The following is a 20,696-nucleotide window of genomic DNA, read 5'->3' on the forward strand; positions in this document are numbered from 1 at the left end:
ACAATCATGCCATTGATTTTTAATGCAGCTCTTACACTATTATAATAAGCTTTCAATACCTGTTGGTTATTGTTGCAGATGATGTTTCTCCTGCTGACTACATTTTTTTTTTAGGCTAAACCTTATTTAACTTTTCTTTCCCTCACTCCCTCATACCTCCCAAGTTTATTCAAAATCCCCAAGCAAGTATCTGCTAGTATCAGACTAAATAAAAGCTACTACTAGAAAGCCAGTAAGTGTTGTTATGTCCATTTTTCTTTGCCTTTACTCAAGGGGCCAGCTTGTCACTTTGTTGACAGCTATCTGAGCACTTCATGCTTCATTGGAGATCCATCAAAAATTTCCAAATCGCTAGCTCATTAGCACAAAATAGGGCTCCAGGAATCTGTTTCTCTCAGTGTCCCAACTGTGCTTTTTTAAGTGTTCCAGCCTTGATGGACCACTCCAAAACAATGGATAACGACCACAGGGAAATGAGAGATGGATGTTAATTAGTCAGTTTTGAAGGAGTGAAACATGGGTGAAGACAAAGTATAATGGGGCAAAAAGCTGGGATTACCTGTGTCAGCAAAAGGATAATGCATGATTTTGTTAACTGTTCACAGGTCACTGAATGTCAGAGCTCCAAAGCCCTCAGAGATCATCTAGTCAGACCCCCCACCTTTTACCAGTAAGGGTAAAAGAAGCCACAAGAGGGGAAAGGGACTTATCCAAGGTCAATCAGCTCTTCCCAATTTTCCAGACACCAGCTGGCTTTTGGTTATATGACCTTTATGCAATCCATTTTCAGTAACTTGGGCCACTCACTGCTTAGCCCAGCAATCACTTGGATAAACCAAAATGACCCATAAGGTAACCATCGTTTACATTGGACTTTGTGATGTGTGTTTATACTGACATTCCAGTGTGTCTGGGTACAATCTGAGAATTCACAACACCTGAAATGAAACAAGAAAGCCACCCTAAAAGTCTGATTCAGGAAGAGCTGGGAAGTTGATCAGCCTTACTGAATGGGTGGCATCAAATGATGCTACACAGCCCCTCAAGCAGGGCGTGTTATTCTCAACAAGTTTGTTGATTCACATCTTTCCTGAGCCTCAGCCAAACTTGTACATGGGGCAGTGGAAGGGGAAAGAAAACATTTTATAAAAGAATACATACATCTTCTTCCCTCCCTCCCTCCTTCCCTTCCCTTCTTCCTTCCTTTCCATTTTATTCCTTTTCCTTGATAGGAAAGGAAGCAGCTGCTTTATCTTCTATATAAACAAATGTGTGGTGGAGCCACTGACCTGGAGAACTGGCTGTCAGGAGGCAAAACAATAAATGGAAGACATGCTGGAATCTAGAGGTGGAGTGCAGGAAAGACTAGTGAACAATAATTTTTAAAAGCATTAAAAAGTCAGGAGAAGTAAGAAGGAATCAGTTACATAGCTCGGTAAATGCCCTGGGTCTGGGAAAGGGCTAGTTTGGAGTATAGTCCAAGGGATCTTCAATCAAATGGAGTTTCATTTCCTGATCTGGACCCATCTGGACTCTGGGACTGTGCCAGGTACCCATAATTTACTGGTTTGTTGTCTGCAAGTTCTTGCACTTGTGCTAAAATTGTACTATTACACTCAACACATCTGTCCTGAGGAGGAGGCTGTAGTGACTGAGAAGGGGCAGGAAACAGAAAAGGGGCATATGGGGCACCTGGGTGGCTCAGTCAGTTAAGCGTCCGACTCTTGGTTTTGGCTCAGGTCATGATCTCAGGGTTGTGGGATCGAGCCCCACATCCGGCTCCATGTCGGTGGGGAGTCTGTTGGAGATTCTCCCTCTCCCTCTGTCCTCCCCCCCACCCCTCACTCTCTCTCTCTCTCTCTCTCTCTCTCTGTCTCAATAAATAAAATCTTTTAAAAAAAGAAAAGCGGCATTCATAGTCGGCCTGAGGCTCTAGTCCAGGAAAGAGTCCCTGCAAGGACCCAGTGGCAGCCCAAATGGCAGTAGGGAATGCAAAACGCTGTAACTTTTGCTGCAGCAATAATTAAGCATTTTTGTTTAAAAAGGTTCTCCCCCTTTCATTTTCTGGCCTAGAATAAACAGAGATCTAGTTGATGTAACGAAGTGCTTAATTAACTTGAGGTGGTACTTAATATCAACACATATTGAAGGGGAGACTTGCTATTGGTGACAGTAATATGGATAATTGAGTTGTATGAATAAAAAATGGGTAGAGTGAATTAAGACTAATGTCCATCAACAGGAAAAATCTATTAGCATTCATTAGTTAGGCTCCTGTTTGTGGCTCTTTGTTAGCCTAAGGAAGCCCTTTTAGATGGCTGATCCCTGTTGAAAGTCCTGCCTGATGCTGAGGGCCCTCTGTGGATGCCAAAGAAATGAGTCATTCAAATAGAACTTCTGAAATTCAAGTACAGCACTTTGCTTTTTTTTTTTTTTTTTTTTTTGGCAGCAGGCAGCAGTGACTGTGAAGTAATAATGCTAATGACAATAGAAGTAAGAATCTGATCCTAATTAATTTGCTGAGAGTTGTTCCCCATTTACCAATATTGGCTTGTTTTATCTTGAGTGGTGGCTCAGGTACTGGAACAAAGGTATATATATTCAATGTCACTTGGCTAACCTATGATTTGTCAGACAAAGGTTAATTTAAAAAAAAAAGTTGGGTTAGCAGCAATAAATTTAATAATAGTCTGTTATTTAACTTAGAATTTCAATTTATTTGATGGGATTTTTTTAAATCCTGAATTAACATTTTTCTCTGCACTCAGGAGGTCTTGACTGCCAAATTGCGCATGAGCTGGCCAACCTAAAGCTCAGCAATATTCTAACTTGCATGGTGAGGGATAGATTGGAGGGAATCTATAAAAGACAGAGAAAAAGATTGGAAGAAGAGTAGAAATGTAAAAACACCTACAGCAAAGACCAGCCTTTGGTTGCCCCACTTAGAATCTTTCTTTCCCCAAAGATTGTATGGTTTAATCATCCTCACCTTCCCTGTCCCTGGGAGAAAAACAAACATCTCTTCCTGATTCCATCAGTGGGGTGGACATTTTTTATCTAACCATCTCTGTGGTTAGATGTGAACTTCAGACATAACCTAAACTTGAGGCTGGGAGCTATAGCACTTAGCATGCTGTCCTGTGCATACTAGAAATTCACTAAAACTTTGAGGAATGATTAATGGATGGATGAGATGGCTCCTACCACCATGGATGAAATTGATGTCCTAATAGGTAGAACTCACCTTTGTGGTACAAAGAATGTTATATATAAAAGTAGCCATAATCAAGGACCCATGGGGGACATTCTGCTTTGCTTTTCTTTTGCCGACCCCAGCTGCTATTATTTCTGCCTGCTTTCTATGCCCTCCAGCCTGACTACCTTCTTACCAAGATTGCCCTGGTCAATGGTAATTCTGTAGGCTGTGATGGTACCGTGAACACCTATGTTTCCAGATTTTGGTGAATGCCCACTGTGTTCCATACCCTAGAAGCACTGTACTAGGCACTTGTTGAAGAGCATAGACACATGATCAGTTACTTTGTCTGTACATCCTTTGTATCTTTTGAATTGGCAATTCCACTCACAGAATATTGAGCTGAAGCTCAAGGTCTTCAGAGTCAACTCCCTTGCTATACTCATCAGAGCTCCCATTTACTGAGGACTTAAATATTCTCAGACATTCCCTATGCCAACAGCTCTGTGAGGTAGGTACTCTTGTTATTTATTTTCCTCTGTCAGGTTATTGAGACATAAAGATGTTAGGTAACTTGCTCAGGGTCACTGAGCTAGGAAGTACTAGAACCAAGATTCAAACTCAACTTTATCAGACTTCAAAGGCTGCCCCAAGATAGGAAAGGACTTGTCAAAGGTCATTTTGCTGGAGCCTAGCTCTTCTGGCTCTAATTTGTGTTCACATTTTGCTATGCCGTGCTGCTACTTCAGCTCACACTGTCACAGTCCTTCCAAACATTCTCATTGAGAAGTGCTTGTCTCCCCAGAAGGACATGGATTCCTCCAGAGAAGAGCTTGCATTATTTCAGTATTGCCTCCTTCCTCAAAGGTTTGCCCAAGGTTGGCCTTCTGTAAATATAAATACTAGGCTGTGATCAGCTTCTTAGCTGTTTCCTGGAGCTTCCTGGAGCCTTTCCCCCGGTAGTACTTATGGCTCTGAGTTTGGGAGGAACCAGGAAGTAGAATTTTGGGTAAGGAGTCATCTCACCACCTACCTGCTTTCTGTTCTGTTCTCTGCAACACAGATTGAAGATGGGGGCAAGGCAGCCTTGTCCCAGAAGATGAGGACTGGTGATGAGCTGGTGAATATCAATGGCACTCCATTGTATGGCTCCCGCCAAGAGGCCCTCATCCTCATCAAAGGCTCCTTCCGGATCCTCAAGCTGATTGTCAGGAGGTAAGGTACAGGGAGATTTGCTGCTATAAGGAATAGGGGCCACTGAACCGCTAGGTTGGTACTAAAGCCTCAAGAGAGTTATGTCTCTTGACACCTCATGAAAGAAGTGTCTCACATGAACAGAATTTTGCGGACAACTGAAGCAGAATGGCATAGGAGAAAGGGTCTGTGGTTCAAATCCTGACACTGCTACATATTACCTGTGTCACCCTGGTTATTTTATATAATTTTATATAGTCTATTTTATATCTGCAAGACTCAGTCTCCTTATTTGCTACCAAGAGAAGTAAATGATTCCATATACACCAAGGGCCTACTAACCTGGTGTTTTTCTGTCTCCTTCATAACAGGCTGCCCCTGTTCAACCACAGAGATTTATTCTTTCAAGTTTTTATTTAAATCAACTACATAGATTTAAAGAGACCCTGCTACCAGCCACGGTAGGCAATCTGGAAGCTGTGGCAAACTCTAAGATAGAAACCCTGCCCTTGAGGAGAATACAGTCAAATGGGGGAGAAAAGACACACGTGTGACAAATTAACTAGCAATACATTTTGGGGGGAAAAAAGCAATAAAGGAGATTTCACAGGCTGAAGGATGATTGTCAAATGGATTATTCAGACAGAAATTGCTATTAGAATTCAAGAGAAAGAGAGAGTACTTCAGAAGAGATTGGTAGGGTAAGAGTTCATAGAGGAAGTGGAATTTGAGCTAAAGGGTGGGTATAATTGGACAAATAAGCCATCAGGAGGAGAAAGGCATTCCAGATAAGTGGAGTGGCTAAAGCAAAAGGAAGGTAAGGACATACTTGGGCACAGTTGTTTTGCTGCAATTACACATTTGCTTATTGGTGAGCTTTCCATATGGCTTCTTCCATTTTGCTGCTGTATCTTTGCTCTGTGCTACTGGAGCTCATACTTCTCCATTCTGTGAGTTTCCTTTATCCTATACACAAGGCTGAGCTTCTCCATCTTAATTATTTTTACTAGAAAAAATATTTTTAAAGCATCTTCCCATAATCCTACTATCGGGGGCTCTGGCTACTGCCCCATGTTTCTCCTTTTGTTCATACTCAGTCTCTCAAAAGGAGAGTCTATACTCACTGTCTTCATCTACAATTTAGTTTTCCACCCACTGCAGTCTGAATTTGACCTACAGAACCCCACTGAAACTACTCTGTCAAAAGCTACATATTACTTCTTAATTGTCAAAGTCAATGGATTGCTTTCAGTCTTCGTCACGTGTGACTAGTATATGGCATTTGACATTGTTGCTCTGGATTATGTTCTCCTTTGTGAAACTCTGCTTTCTTGCTTGCAAGATACCCCATTTTCTTGTTACTTTCCTACCTCTCTGTTCATTTTTTAAAACCAGGTTCCTCTACTACCTGCTCTTCCTCTGATCATCCCTAACATGGTGGTGTTTTCCCTAGTTCCACTCTTTCTTTTTCTTTCTTTCTTTCTTTCTTTCTTTCTTTGAGAGAGAGAGAATGAGAGAGAGAGAAAGCACATGAGATGGGGGGAGGGTCCGAGGGAGAAGCAGACTCCCTGCCGAGCAGGGAGCCCAATATGGGACTCGATCCAGGGACTCCAGGATCATGACCTGAGCCAAAGGCAGTCGCTTAACCAACTGAGCCACCCAGGCGCCCAGTTCCACTCTTTCTAACTTTGTTAATATACCATGGAGAACCTCACTCAGTTCCAGAGTTTAAATTCTCATTTACATGTATCTATTATATTTCTTGAGCCCCAGGCCCATATAGCCAACTTCCCACTGGACATTTATACTTAGATGTCTCAGAAGCATTTGAAGTATAATATGCCCAAAACCTAACATGTCAGCTTTTCCTCTCAAGCTCCTTATCTCAGTGTTTGGGACCACCATGCCCTCAGTCAACCAAACCAGAAACGCAGAAGCCGTCTTTAATTCTTCAGCTGTTCTCATGCTCTACATCCAAGTGATTTATCCTGAGAGAATACTTAAGGGGGAAAGGGTTTTAAGTTAGTAAGGGTGAGGTTACATAGGATCCTATTGATTGATTGGATTACCTGCTGGTACCTAAAATTAAGCCATCCCTGCTCATGTACCTGGATAGGAAGTGACAGGTTAAGCAATGTTTTATACAATAGATACGTTGCCACTGATTCAGTCTTGAATCAGTCATGATTTAGGTTTTAAACAAGGCTTCTTGGAGAGGTAGCTTGGTAGTTTTTGCTTTAGAGTCAGATAGACCCATGTATGACACTGCCTAGTTCTGTCACATATAATAGTTCCTATATAATGGCATTGTTGTAATGATTAAATAAGGCAATGTATGTAAAATGTCTTTCACTTACCGGGTTCTCAAGGAATTTCATTCCCATTACTTTCCCTGGGGTATAAGAGAAGCATAATTGGAGTAACCAAACATTATTAAGTAAGGAGAATGCCAGAACTGTAGTGTGCTTTGCAGCCTAACCTTTACAGCACATGATCTGGGGTGACATTAGGGGTGACAAAGATCTCAACATGAAATAAAGGTCCCTGGGAGATACGGGTTATACAGAGATACCAGCACTATGTAAGGAATGTAGACACCATCCCCGGTGTCTTCTGAGCCAGCCATAACAATGAGAGTTATCTGGCTGTCCCCTACTCACTCTTCTGTGGTGAGCACCATGTTCTCTTTGTTCCTGCTATAGCAACATCTGCCACTACCACTTAGGAGTAGCTGTAATTATGGCCTTGGAGATAGTAGGACCCTTTGGTTTTCATGGTGTGGCAGGTCCTATGGCTCCCGAACCTATACTGTCTACCCTTTCAGCCTCCCCCCAGCGCCTATTGGAGGAGGCCCTCAATGACATAATTTATTAGGTGATGCTGCCCTCTTGTGGAAAACTTAGCCTTCCTGTATGGATTACCCCAGGAATGGTGTTAGAAGGCATTTATTCCCTCTTTCTTAGTCCAAATGGTTCCTCAAATTTATGAAGGAGCTCTTAGCACATAAATGAAAGGTGATCCCCTGAAATTTAATATTTAGCCTAGTGTTTTTACTAAGGTAGACTTTGGTTTGAGTAAGCAATCCATTGGTGAAGATTCAACACTGAGCTTTAAGTCTGGACTCGAGTACTTTGGGATGAATATAATGAGAAAGAAGAACTTTAGAAAATGGCTTATTCTGAAAAGCCACACCAGCTCTTTCTGTTTTTTTTTGTTTTTTAGATAATGGTCAGCTAAGTCAGAAATCTAGGTATTAACTCTCAACTCTTCTCACTTGCCCCAACCCCCTTCAATCTAATTCCAAGTCTTAATGATTCTACTTGCTATAAACCTCTCTGCAGCCTTGGTCTTCATCCAGTCACTCATGATTTCTTACCTGGATGATTATAAGAGTCCTTTCACTGGCTTCTCATCTTTTGGTCTCACCTCCTTCTGATCAGTCCATTCTCCAAATAAGGCATCTGATCATGTCACTTACCTATTTGGAAACAAAACAAAACAGGAACAATAACTATACAATCTTGTTGGTCCCACGAGATTTATTTAATATTGATAGAAGATACAAATTATTTTAAGGATATTATATTCATGAAACATTTTTTTACATCCAAATATTTGAATAAAAGACTATTTGAAATACAAGAAGAAAAATTATAGAAATGTCTATATGGAAGATTTATATAATTTAACTATGACAGATAAAGTAGACCAAGAAAATAAGTACTTAGAATATTTGAAAAATACAATTCATCAGATTTAATTAACATCAAAAATTATATTTGATTGACAGTGAATACACCCTCTTTCAAATATTCAAAGAACATTTTTTTATTATGTAATGTTAATCACCGTACATTACATCATTAGTTTTTGATGTAGTGTTCCATGATTCATTGTTTGCGTATAACACCCAGTGCTCCATGCAGAACGTGCCCTCTTTAATACCCATGATCATGTGCTACACCACAAAGAAAATCTTTGCATACCCTTACAAGTAGAAATCAGCCTTGCCCTGTTCTCTGGTGATAATGTAAAGCTTCTACAAATTTAGAAACAAATTTGAACAAAAGTCTTCCACTGTTTTAATATTTCAGAACACATTTATATGTAAGTATTAGCCAAAAGAAACACTAGCAGACTAATAAAAAATAACAAAAATGAGATCACGACTTATCAAAACTTTGAGAGCAATATTCAGAAGTAAATTCATAACCTTAAATATTTCATTATTAAAAATGAAGAATGAAATTACATGATTAAGAATCCAATATAATATGAAGCCAAGGGGTATGTTGTTTTTATGGGGGGGGGGATGAATTAAGTAGATAAGCCTCTAGCAAATTTAATTAAAACAAAGATAAATTATAAATAAAATTTAAATGATAAATGGAATAGAGCAACAAATACGAATAACTTTTCTTAAATTATAGGAAACTACTATAATTGTACCTTAATAAATTTGAAAATCTCAGCAAATATGAAATATCTAATAAAATGTTAAACACCATGCATTAGTAAGAAGTTCAAAACAAAATGGGCCTGTAACTGTAGAAACATTGAAAACAATTATCAAAGAGAAACTTCCAAAAATACTTTAGGGCCAGATGTTTTTTATCAGTGAGTTCCTTCAAATTTTCTAGGAATATCCACATTGTTATAGAATTGAAAATCTTGCAGAGTTATTCACATTGATTTTGAAACTAGCATCATTCTGATACCAATATCCGACAGACTGTTCCAAAAAGAATATTCTCTTCAGTTTGTGAACTTAGATGCAAAACCTATAAATGAATTTTATCAAATCTACTTCAGTAATATTGCACAATAATAATTCATTGCAAATTTTAAAGGATAATTTTTTAAAAGATTTTATTCATTTATTTGAGAAAGAGCAAGAGAGCATGCACAAGCAGTGGGGAGGGGCAGAGGGAGAGGGAGAAGCAGACTCCCTGCCAAGCAGGGAGCCTGAAGCGGGGCTTGATCCCAGGACCCTGAGATCATGACCTGAGCCAAAAGCAGATGCTTAACTGACTAAGCCACCCAGGCGCCCCAAAAGATAATTTTTAAAAGGTAAAAATCTTAACTCTCATAATGATACAAAAAATGAACATATTTAAAGATTTTATTTACTTAATGAGGATGTTACAACTAGTTCAGAGGATAAGTCAAAGAAGCGCAAATTTAATTTAAAAGAACAATAGACCAGAATAACCAATTTGGAGCTATTAGGAGAAATATATCCCATTCACGATAGCAATCAAACACATAAAATTCTTAGGAATGGCCTTAAGAAGAAATGTGTATGAAAGAAAGAGGATGTATATGGTAAAAAATATATATATATATATATATATAGAACTATCCAAAAAGAGAAAATGTGTAAAAATAATTTTTGATTATGTGGGTAAAGTCTCAGGGCACTGTATTAAGTGATAAAAAAGCAAGACACAATTTAATGGTCAGTGGTATGTTCATATGCACTGGATTAGGCATGTTCTCTATAGATAACTTCCAAAGCATTATTCCTCCACCCTCATGCAAAGTCCCTTCACTTTTGAAATTCAACATGCAGGCTCTATCATTTTCCTTTCCCTACCGCTGTCCTCTATCAGCCTCCAGGTCATTCTCCCACTTCCATTTTATATTTTGGCACCTGCTTCACCATCATTTTCCCTACCCCAATTCATGTTGTCATACTGAAAGATTTTATTGTCCTTGTAGAGGATCACAAACTTTACTCTTCTGGGTCCTTGATCATAACTTCAGCAGTAAACCCTCTATATCAGCAGCTCACTCCTCCAACTGTACTATGGACCTTGTCAATCTTTCAGTCAACATATATTAACCGAATGTCTAACCTATGCTAGAATCTGGTGAATCAATCATGAATAACATAGGTATGGTCTCTGCTCTCACAGCCTCTGACACCCTCCAGGCTTGCTAACAGGGTTCCTTATCTGAATCACAAAACAAAGAAAATAAGTTGAGTGTCTATTATCTTACTATCCCCAAGGATGATACACAACTAGGAGCATTCTAGATCCATTAAAAAAGTTAATTCATTGCATAAAATGGATGCTTTAGGGCTGTGGTTCTCACGGGTGAGCATCACTTAGGAAGTTGCTAGAAATGCAAATTATTGAGCACCACCGAAGACCTACTGAATCAAAACTCTGGGGTTGGTGCCTAGCACTGTGTTTTAACAAGCTTTCCAGGTAAAAAGCTTATAGTTTAAGAACCACTGCCTCGAGGCATTAAGGATTAATTTTCAGGAATCCGTTGTGAAAGACTAAATTCACCTCTCTGACAGCAACCTCTTCTCCTTTTAGCTTTCTCATACTCCATTCTCTTTACAGCTACTCTACTATCATCAAAGCCTCAAATATTTTCTCCTATTCTTTCAGTCTCCTTTAATCACCATGGCCTATGACTCTTCTTACTCTACTTGCTGAATCTGAGCAACTACAGTCATTCATGGTTTTAACTACCACATCTGTGCTCATAACTATATCTCTAGTTCTAATCCATCCCCAAAATTCATATGTACAGTGGCCTGGTAAAAACCTCCACAGGAAAACCCAACAGTAAATGCAATACAATGTGTATAAATCTGAATTCATTATCTAGCTTATAAAACTCTCTCTCCTTCCAATAGCACCTGGTGGTACTTTCATCCACCTAGCCATCCAAGTAAGAAACCTGAGTCATGTTTTACTTCTTGCTCTCCTCACTAAGCCATGTTAATTTTACCTTTTAGACACTTCTAGAATTTATCCTCTTCTCTCCATTTCCACTGCTTTTGCCTGGTTCAGGCCCTCATCATCTTGCCCCTGGACTATTTCCATAGCCTCTCAGCTGACTCAGATCTGTCTGCCAAAGTGTTGCCACAGCGATAAATCTAAAATACAGATTCAATTTTATCAATCCCCTGCTGAAAACTTGTTAGTGGCCTTCATTGCCCAGAGGCATGGTATATAAGACATTTTACAGTTTCATCCCTACCGTTACCTACAACTTCATCTGGTATTCCTTACCTTTTATGCTAGAATAATACCATTGCCCAAGAATTTCATGCTGTTTATCAATTCTGTGACTGTTCATTCTCTGCTTTCTACTTGGAGCATAGTTTTCCCTTTCTTTGCTTAGTTAATGCCTTCATATTAACATTCTTTAAGACTCAGCTCTGGGGTTGATGTTTATAGGATACTTTCTTTGATGCCTTGGATTAAGTTAGATGGCCTTCCTCTAGCTCCCACAGAACCATAGAACTCTAGCTTTTATCACATTGTATTGAAATAATTTGTTTCTGTATTTATCTTTTGCATTAGACTAGACAGGGGTTGGCAAATTTCAGCTCATGGGCTAAATCTAGCCCACCACTTGTTTTTGAATGGCCTGCTAGCTCTGAGTGTTTTTTTTTTTAAAAGATTTTATTTATTTATTTGAGAAAGAGAGAATGAGAGATAGAGAGCACGAGAAGGAAGAGGGTCAGAGGGAGAAGCAGACTCCCTGCTGAGCAGGGAGCCCGATGTGGGACTCGATCCAGGGACTCCAGGATCATGACCTGAGCCGAAGGCAGTCGCTCAACCAACTGAGCGACCCAGGCGCCCAGCTCTGAGTGTTTTTTAGAAATATATTTTTAAATGGTTGGGGAGAAAAAAAGCAAAAGAAAAATAGTATTTCATGACATGTGAAAATTATATGAAAGTCAAATTTCAGTGTCCATAAATAAAGTTCTATTGGAACAAAATCATGCCTCTTTGTTTATGTACTGTCTATGGCTGCTTTCACACAACAGCATGATTTAATAGTTCTGAAAGAAACCGTATGACCTGAAAATCCTAAAAGTTCTTATTTAGGTCTCTACAGAAAAATTTTGCAAACTCTTAGACCAGAAGCATGAGGGGTGGGGCTACTTTGTGTTCATTGTTGTGTCTCTAGCACCTAGTAGATATTTGGCCCATTGGAAAGATTCAGAATTTTTTATTTACACATCAGATATAGGGAAATAGAGAATATGAGTAACTGGTCCACTTGGTAGTTATATTACTCAAGGTTACCTAGATTGGCAGATGAGATTACATTTAGTCTTTTATGAGTATGCTTATTTGTGACTGTTTTTCAGTAACTGATCAACTCTAGGCACACTGATCAAACAAAACAAAACAAAACAAACATCTAGTTTTTATCCTGCAAACCTGATGTATAGATCTTAGACCAACATGAATATGAAAAGGAACTACCATATTTTGGGGCTTAGTCCAGGCTATCTGCCAGCTCCCCTAGTTGACCTCACTCCGTTGTTGTCATTATACACATGCCATCTACGATTAAATTGAATTTCAAAAGTGAAGGGACTTTGCATGAAGGTGGAGGAAAAAGCGGTTAAAACTGTTAAAACTCAATAAAACTGTAAGTATTCTGTCATGTATTAATATACCAGAGATATGCTGCCTCACAAAAGCCAGTGGGCATGCCCCAGCCCTGTGTTTTCCCACTGCTCCACTAAAGCCAGTAGGCATGGACTGGCCCTGCAGTCTTGCTCTGCCTTGCTAAAGCCAGTGTGCACATGTAGTCTACACAGGAGATACCCCTTGATCTCCTGAATCTGATGGCAGGAGCCTTGCATCTGTATGCCCAACAGGACTGAAACAATAAGAGACATAGTTCTTGGCAGGCTATCACCACCAGGGCATTACACAGATAGCAGACTGAAACACACCCCCAATCTTCCTGTGAAAAAGGTGTATTTACTTGTCCCGGAGCTTCAACGTGAGGGGTAGATGTCAGGTTTCCCATATATCTAGAGGCTAAGGAGGTACTCTCAGGGAACATAGGTTGGGGGACATCATCTTTGCCTTGTTACAGTTTGCTGGTACCCTCCAGAAAGGTGTTTATACATTGTGCAGAGCTATGATTTTTGCAACTGTTGTCTAGGAAAAACCTCCACATTGCCAGAACAGGAGGTCAGCAAGGATTATGACCACAGTCCCACATGACTGTATATATTTGCATACTTTAAAACCTGCTGCCTGAGGGGCTAGCTTCCAATCAACCTGAAACTAGGTTCTGACTAAGATGACAGGCCTTGGTACACCCTCAACAACTGGGAACTATCAAGAATAAATCAGGCTACTTAGATAATCACAAATATTCCAGAGACAACCAAAAGCAAGGACAAAGTTAAATGATAAGGTTCATCATCTACACAAGCCACTCTTCTAAGGCTGGGAGATGTAGCTTTCTCACCCAATACATAGAAACAGAGAGTCGAGCAAATGAAGAAATGGAAAAATATGTTCCAAGTAAAAGAACAAGATAAAAACCTCAAAAAGAAACCTTAATAAAACAGAGGTAAATAATTTACTTGATAAAGAATTTAAAGTAATGGTCATAAAAATGTTCACCAAACTTGGAAGAAGAATGGATGAATACAGGGAAAACTTCAACAAAGAGATAGAAAATATAAGAAAGTTCCAAATGGAAGTCACAGAGCTGAAGAATACAATAACTGAATAGAAAAATATGCTAGAGGAGTTCAATGGCAGACTAGATGAAGCAGAAGAAAGTATCAGTGACCTGGAAAACAGGGCAGTGGAACTCACCCAAACAGAACAGTGAAAAGAAAAAGAATTTTAGGGGCACCTGGGTGGCTTGGTCATTAAGCGTCTGCCTTCAGCTCAGGTAATGATCCCAGGGTCCTAGGATGGAGCCCTGCATTGGGCTCCCTGCTCAGTGGGAAGCCTGCTTCTCCCTCTCCCACTCCCCCTGCTTGTGTTCCCTCTCTCGCTGTCTCTCTCTCTGTCAAATAAATAAATAAAATCTCTTTAAAAAAAAAAGAATTTTAGGGGTGCCTGGGTGACTCAGTCAGTTAAGTGACTGCCTTTGGCTCAGGTCATGATCCCAGCGTCCTGGGCTCAAGCCCTGCATCGGGCTCCCAACTCCACGGGGAGCCTGCTTCTCCCTCTCCCCTTGTCTGCTGCTACCCCTGTTTGTACTCTCTCTCTGTCAAATAAATAAAATCTTTAAAGAAAATTATTAAAAAAGAAAGAAAGAATTTTAGAAAGTGAAGATTGTTTAAAGGACTTATGGGGCAACATCAAGCAGAATAACACTTACATTATAGGAGTTCTAGAAGGAGAAGGGAGAGAGAAAGGGGCAGAAAACTTATTTGAACAAATAATGGCTGAAAACCTCCCTAACCCAGAGAAGGAAATAAACATCCAGGTACAGAGAGCCCAGAGAGTTTCAAATAAAATGAACCCAAAAATACCCACACCAAGACACATTATAATGAAAATGTTAAAAGTTAAAGAGAGAATCTTAAAAGCAGCAAGAATAAAACAAAACTTTTACACACAATGGAACCCCCATAAGGCTATCAACAGATTTTTCAGCAGAAAATTTGCAGGCCAGAAGAGAGTGGCATGATATATTCAAAGTGCTGAAGGGGAAAAAACTTCCAACCAACAATATTCTATCCAGTAAGTTTATCATTGAGAATTGAAGGAGAGGTAAAGAGTTTTCCAGACAAATAAAAGCTAAGCGAGTTCATTACCACTAAACTGGCCTTATAAGAAAGGTTAAAGGGACCTCTTTAAGCTGAAAAAGAAGGTACTAATAATTATTAACAAGAAAATGTATGCAAGTAAAAATCTCATTGGTAAAGTAAATATAACTGCTTGAGATTCTCTCTCTGCCTCTCCCCCCCATTTGCACACACTCTCTCTCTCTAAAATAAAGTCTTTAAAAAAACACAAGTCTCAATAAATTTAAGATTGAAATCCTGTCAAGCATCTCTTCTAATAATGTATGAAACTAGAAATCAATTACAAGAAGAAAACTAGAAAAATTACAACTATATATATATTAAACAATGTGCTACTGAACAACCAATGGGTCAATGAAGGAATCAAAGGAGAAATTTTAAAAATATCTTGAGACAAATGAAAATGGAAATGCAATATAGAAAAATCTATGAGATGCAGCAAAAGCAGTTGTACGAGAAGTTCATAGAGATATAGGCCTACCTCAAGAAACAAGAAAAATCTCAGATAATCTAACATTACACCTAACGCAACTAGAAAAAAGAAGAACAAATGAAACCTAAAGTTAGGAGAAGGAAGGGAATAATAAAGATCAGAGGGGAAATAAAGGCCAAAAAGACACTAAGAAAAATCAATGAAACTGAGTTGATTCTTTGAAAAGACAAACGAATTGACAAACCATTAGCTAGACTCACTAAGAAAAAAAAGAGGGCTCACATAAATAAAATCAGAAATAAAAAGGGTAATGTTAAAATTTATACCACAGAAATACAAAGGGTCATAAGAGACTACAATGAACAATTAGACATCAACAAATTGAACAAACTAGAAGAAATGGGTAAGTCCCTAGAAACACAATCTTCCAAGATTGAATCATGAAGAAATACAAAATCTGAAGAGACTGGTTACTAGTAAGGAGATTGAAACAGTAATCAAGAACTTCCCAACAAACAAACTCCAGGACCAGATGGCTTCAGTGGTGAATTATACCAAACATTTAAAGAAGATTTAATACCTATCTTACTCAGACTCTTCCAAAAATTGTAAAAGGAGGGAACGCATTCAAACTCATTTTATGAGGCTAGCATTACCCTGATACCAAAACCAGACAAGGACAGACAGCACACACACACACACGTAAAAATTACAGGCTAAAATTCCTGATAAAGATCAATGCCTCAATTCTCAACAAAATATTAGCAAACCAAATTCAGCAATACATTAAAAGGATCATACACCATGATCAAGTGGGATTTATTCTAGGGATGCAGGGATGGTTCAGCAAATCTGAAAATCAATCTAATAAACCACATCAACAAAGTGAAAGGTAAAAATTATATGATCATCTCAATAGATGCAGAAAAAGCATTTGATAAAATTTGACATCCATTTATAATAAAAACTCTCAACAAAGTGGGTTTAAAGGGAAAATACCTCAACATAATAAAGGCTATATATGACAAGCCTACAACTAACATACTTAATGGTGAAACCTGAAAGCTTTTCCTCTACAATCAGGATCAAGACAAGGATGCTCACTCTTGACAATTTTATCCAACATAATACAGGCATACCTCAGAAATATTGTGGTTTTGGTTCCAGGACACCACAATAATGCAAATAAGTCAAATGAATTTTTTGGTTTTCCAGTGCATATTAAAGTTATGTTTATACAACTCTACAGTCTATTTAAGGTCTACAACAGCATTATGTCTAAAATAATGTACATACCTTAATTAAAAATACATTATCTCTAAAAATGCTAATTATCTGAGCTTTCAATGACTTGAAACATTTTTGCTGGTAGAGAGTCTTGCCTCAATGTTAATGGTTGCTGACTGATTAGGGTGTTGGTTGCTAAAGGCTGGGGTGGCTCTGACAGTTTCTTAAAATAAGACAACAGTGAAGTTTGTCACATCAGTTGACTCTTCTTCTCATGAATGATTTATTTGTAGCACGAGAAAGGTTTGATAATAGTTTACCTACAGAACTTCTTTCAAAATTGGAATCAATCCTCTCAAACTGCTGCTGCTTTATAAATTAGATTTATGTAATATTCTAAACTTTTCTTGTCATTTCAACAATCTTCATAGTATCTTCACCAGGAGTAGATTTCATCTCAAGAAACCACTTTATTTGTTCATCTGTAAAAAGCAACTCCTCATCCATTCAAGTTTTATCATGAGATCACAATTCGCTCACATCTTCAGGCTCCACTTCAAATTCTAGTTCTCTTGTTATTTCTACCACATCTGCAGTTACTTCCTCCACTTAAGTCTTGATCCCCTCAGTCATCCATGAGAGTTGGAATCAACTTCTTCCAAACTCCTGTTCATGTTGACATTCTGACCTCTTCCCATCAATCATGAATGTCCTTAATAATATCTAAAATGGTGACTATTTTCCAAAGAGCTTTCAATTTATTTGCCCAGATCCATTAGCAGAATCACTACCTATGACAGCTATAGTCTTACAAAATGTGTCTCTTAAATAATAAGACTTGAAAGTTGACTTTTCTTTTTGGTAAGTCTGGCTAGGCGTTTATCAATTTTGTTAATTCTTTCAAAGAACCAGCTCTTAACTTCATTAATCTGTTCTACTGGTTTTTTTTTTTATTTCTATGTCATTTATTTCTGCCTTAATCTTTATTATTTCCCTTCTTTGCTGGCTTTATGCTTTATTTGTTGTTCTTTTTCTAGCTCCTTTAGGTGTGAGTTTAGGTTGTATTTTTGTGACTTTTCTTGCTTCTTGAGAAAAGCCTGTATTGCTATATACTTCCTTCTCATAACCACCTTTGCTGCATCCCAAAGGTTTTAGACTGTTGTGTTTTCATTTTCATTTGCTTCCATGTATTTTTAAAATTTCTTCTTTAATCTCCTGGTTAACCCATTCATTCTTTAGCAGGATGTTGTTTACCTCCTTATATTTGTGGTCCTTCCAAAATTTTCCTTGTGGTTAACTTCAAGTTTCATAGCCTTGTAGTCTGAAAATATGCATGGTATGATCTCAATCCTTTTGTACTTTGAGGGCTGATTTGTGACCCAGTATGTGATGTATTCTGGTCAATTTTCCATATGTACTCAAAAAATGTGTATTCTGCTGCTTTAGAATGAAATACTCTGAATATATCTGTTAAGTCCTTCTGGTCCAGTTTGTCATTCAAAGCCCTTGTTTCCTTGTTGATCTTCTGCTTTGATGATCTGTCCATTGTGGAGTGGGGTATTATAGTCCCCTACTATTATTGTATTAATATCAATGAGTTTCTTTAAGATTGTTATTACTTGATTTATATATTTGGCTGTTCCCAAGTTGGGGACATAAATATTTACAATTGTTAGATCTTCTTGTTGGATAGACCCCTTTATTATGATATAGTGTCTTTCTTCATCTCTTATTACAGGCTTTGTTTTAAAATCTAGTTTGTCTAAGTATGGCTACTCCAGCTGTCTTCTGATGTCCATTAGCATGATAGGTGGTTCTTCACCCCCTCACTTTCAATCTGGAGATGTGTTTGGGTCTAAAATGATTCTCTTGTAAGCAGCATATCAATGGGTCTTGTTATTTTGTTGTTGTTGTTTTTTTTATCCATTCTGATACCCTATGTCTTTTGATTGGGGCCTTGAGTCCATTTACATTCAGAGTAATTATTGGTAGATATGAATTTAGTGCTGTTGTATTACCTGTAAAGTTGCTGTTCCTGTGGATTGCCTCTGTTCCTTTATAGTCTTTGTTGCTTTTTTGGTCTCTTCCTGCTCAAGTGTCCCCCTTAATATTTCTTGCAGAGCTTGTTTAGTTTTCACAAACTTCTTTAGTTTTTGCTTGTCTTGGAAACTTTATCTCTTATTGTACTCTGACTGACAGCCTTGCTGGATAAAGTATTCTTGGCTGAATGTTTTTCCTATTCAGCATGTTAAATATGTCATGCCACTGCTTTCTGGTCTGGTAAGTTTCTATGGCCAGGTCTGCTGCTAACTCTAAGTGTCTACCCTTGTAGCTTAAGGACCTTTTGTCCCTAGCTGCTTTCAGAATTCTCTCTTTATCTTTGTATTTTGCAAGTTTCACTATGATATGTCTTGGTGTTGACCCATTTCTTTTGATTTTGAGGGGAGTTCCCCGTGCCTCTTCGACTTGAATGCCTGTTTCCTTCCCCAGATTAGGGAAGTTTTCAGCTATAATTTGTTCAAATAAACCTTCTGCCCCTTTTACCCTCTCTTCTTCTGGGACTTCTGTGATATGGATATTATTGCACTTTGTGGGATCGCTGAGTTCCCTAAGTCTATATTCGTGATCCAATCATTTTCTTTCCCTCTTCTTTCCAGCTTCATTATCTTCCATAATTTTATCTTCTTTATCACCTATTTGATCCTCTGCTTCCTCCATCCTCATTGTGATTACATCCAGTTGGTTTTACATCTCAGTTATAGCATTTTTTTATTTCGGCCTGATTAGTTTTTAGGTCTTTTATCTGCAGCCTGGTTTTCTCTGGTGTTTTCTATGGTTCTTTCAAGCCCAGTTTATATTCTTATGAATGTTGTCCCAAATTCTTGTTCAGATATATTGTTTATATCTGTTTTGAGCAAATCCCTGGCTGTAATTTCTTCTCGAGCTTTCTTTTGGGGAGAATTCCTCCATCTTGTCTTTATGTCTAGGTTTCTGTCTTTTGTGTATTATGAAAGCTTATTATGTTTCCTGCTTGTGAGCATAATACTATATTAAGAAGGGCCATAAACTGTCCAGGGTCTGGCACATCAGGAAGTGTTTCTGGTGTGTGCTGTGTGCACTCTGCTGTTGTATTTTGGCTATTTTTTTCCCACAGGTCAGTCCTCTGCAGAGTTCCTCATTGCTTGCAGTGGGATGTTTGGACCTTTAACTAGGTTTGCTTTGATTCATTTGTTAAGATAAACCAGATTTTAAAAAAAGTCTGATCCAAGAATAGAGAAAAGGAAAAAGAACAAAAAAGCAAATAGACAAACAAAAAAAGTAAAAGCCTGATTCCAAAGAAAAAGAAAGAAAGAAGGAAAAAAGAAAAGAAGGCTAATCCAAAAATGAGAAAAGGAAACAAATAAACCAACAAACCAACAAAAAACTATATGCCTGATTCCCAAATAAATAAATAAATAAATAAATAATAAAATAGAATAAAAGGGGTGTCTGGGTGGCTCAGTCAGTTAAGCATCTGACTCTTGTTTTCGGCTCAGGTTATGATCTCAGGGTTGTGAGAAAAAGCCCCATGTCGGGCTCCATGCTGTGTATGGAGCCTGCTTAAGATTAATATCATCTCTCTTCCTCTTCCCTCACAACAACAACACAAATAAATAAAATAAATAATATTTTTTAGAATTTAAAAAGTAAAAAAATAAAAGTAAAGTCTGGTCCTACTTCCACCAGAACTGAAGCTGATGCTTTGGAGCACTCTATGATCAATACAGTTGGTACATGCAGGGGACCTGTGTTGGTCTTTTGAGGGAGAGGCCCACTGCACTGGTTCAGTCAGTCCTGCCATGGTAAAGATGCCCCTGACAAGTGCAGGGGGGTAGGGTTTGGTGTAAGCGACTCCAGCCTCCACTGGAGGTGCTCAGTTTTTCTCTGCTGTCCAACCGTGCTGGTGGGTATGTGGGGGTGTCAGGGGGTGGTGGTGGTGGTGGTGGTGGTGGTGGTGGTGGTGGTGGAAAATGGCATCACTCCACTCTCTCATCCCCAGAGAGGGGAACTCTCAGCTGCCACTGTTCAGGGATACCTCACAGAAAAGTGAACAGTCT

At 38.6% G+C, this 20,696-nt stretch overlaps 1 protein-coding gene across 2 annotated transcripts in view; it reads left to right on the plus strand.

The window, feature by feature from the left end:
* The window catches only part of SHROOM4 (shroom family member 4), a 218,882-nt gene that overhangs the window by 101,595 nt on the left and 96,591 nt on the right, over nt 1-20,696 (plus strand). For both annotated transcript variants that reach the window (XM_073901797.1, XM_073901798.1), the window contains exon 2: nt 4,260-4,411. In XM_073901797.1, coding sequence (XP_073757898.1) covers nt 4,260-4,411 — 152 coding nt within the window. The remainder of the gene's footprint in view (nt 1-4,259; nt 4,412-20,696) is intronic.

The sequence above is a fragment of the Callorhinus ursinus genome, unplaced genomic scaffold, assembly GCF_003265705.2.
Source record: "Callorhinus ursinus isolate GAN/ISIS: 27379988/994484 unplaced genomic scaffold, GSC_fseal_2.0 scaffold16, whole genome shotgun sequence".
NCBI lineage: Eukaryota > Metazoa > Chordata > Mammalia > Carnivora > Otariidae > Callorhinus > Callorhinus ursinus.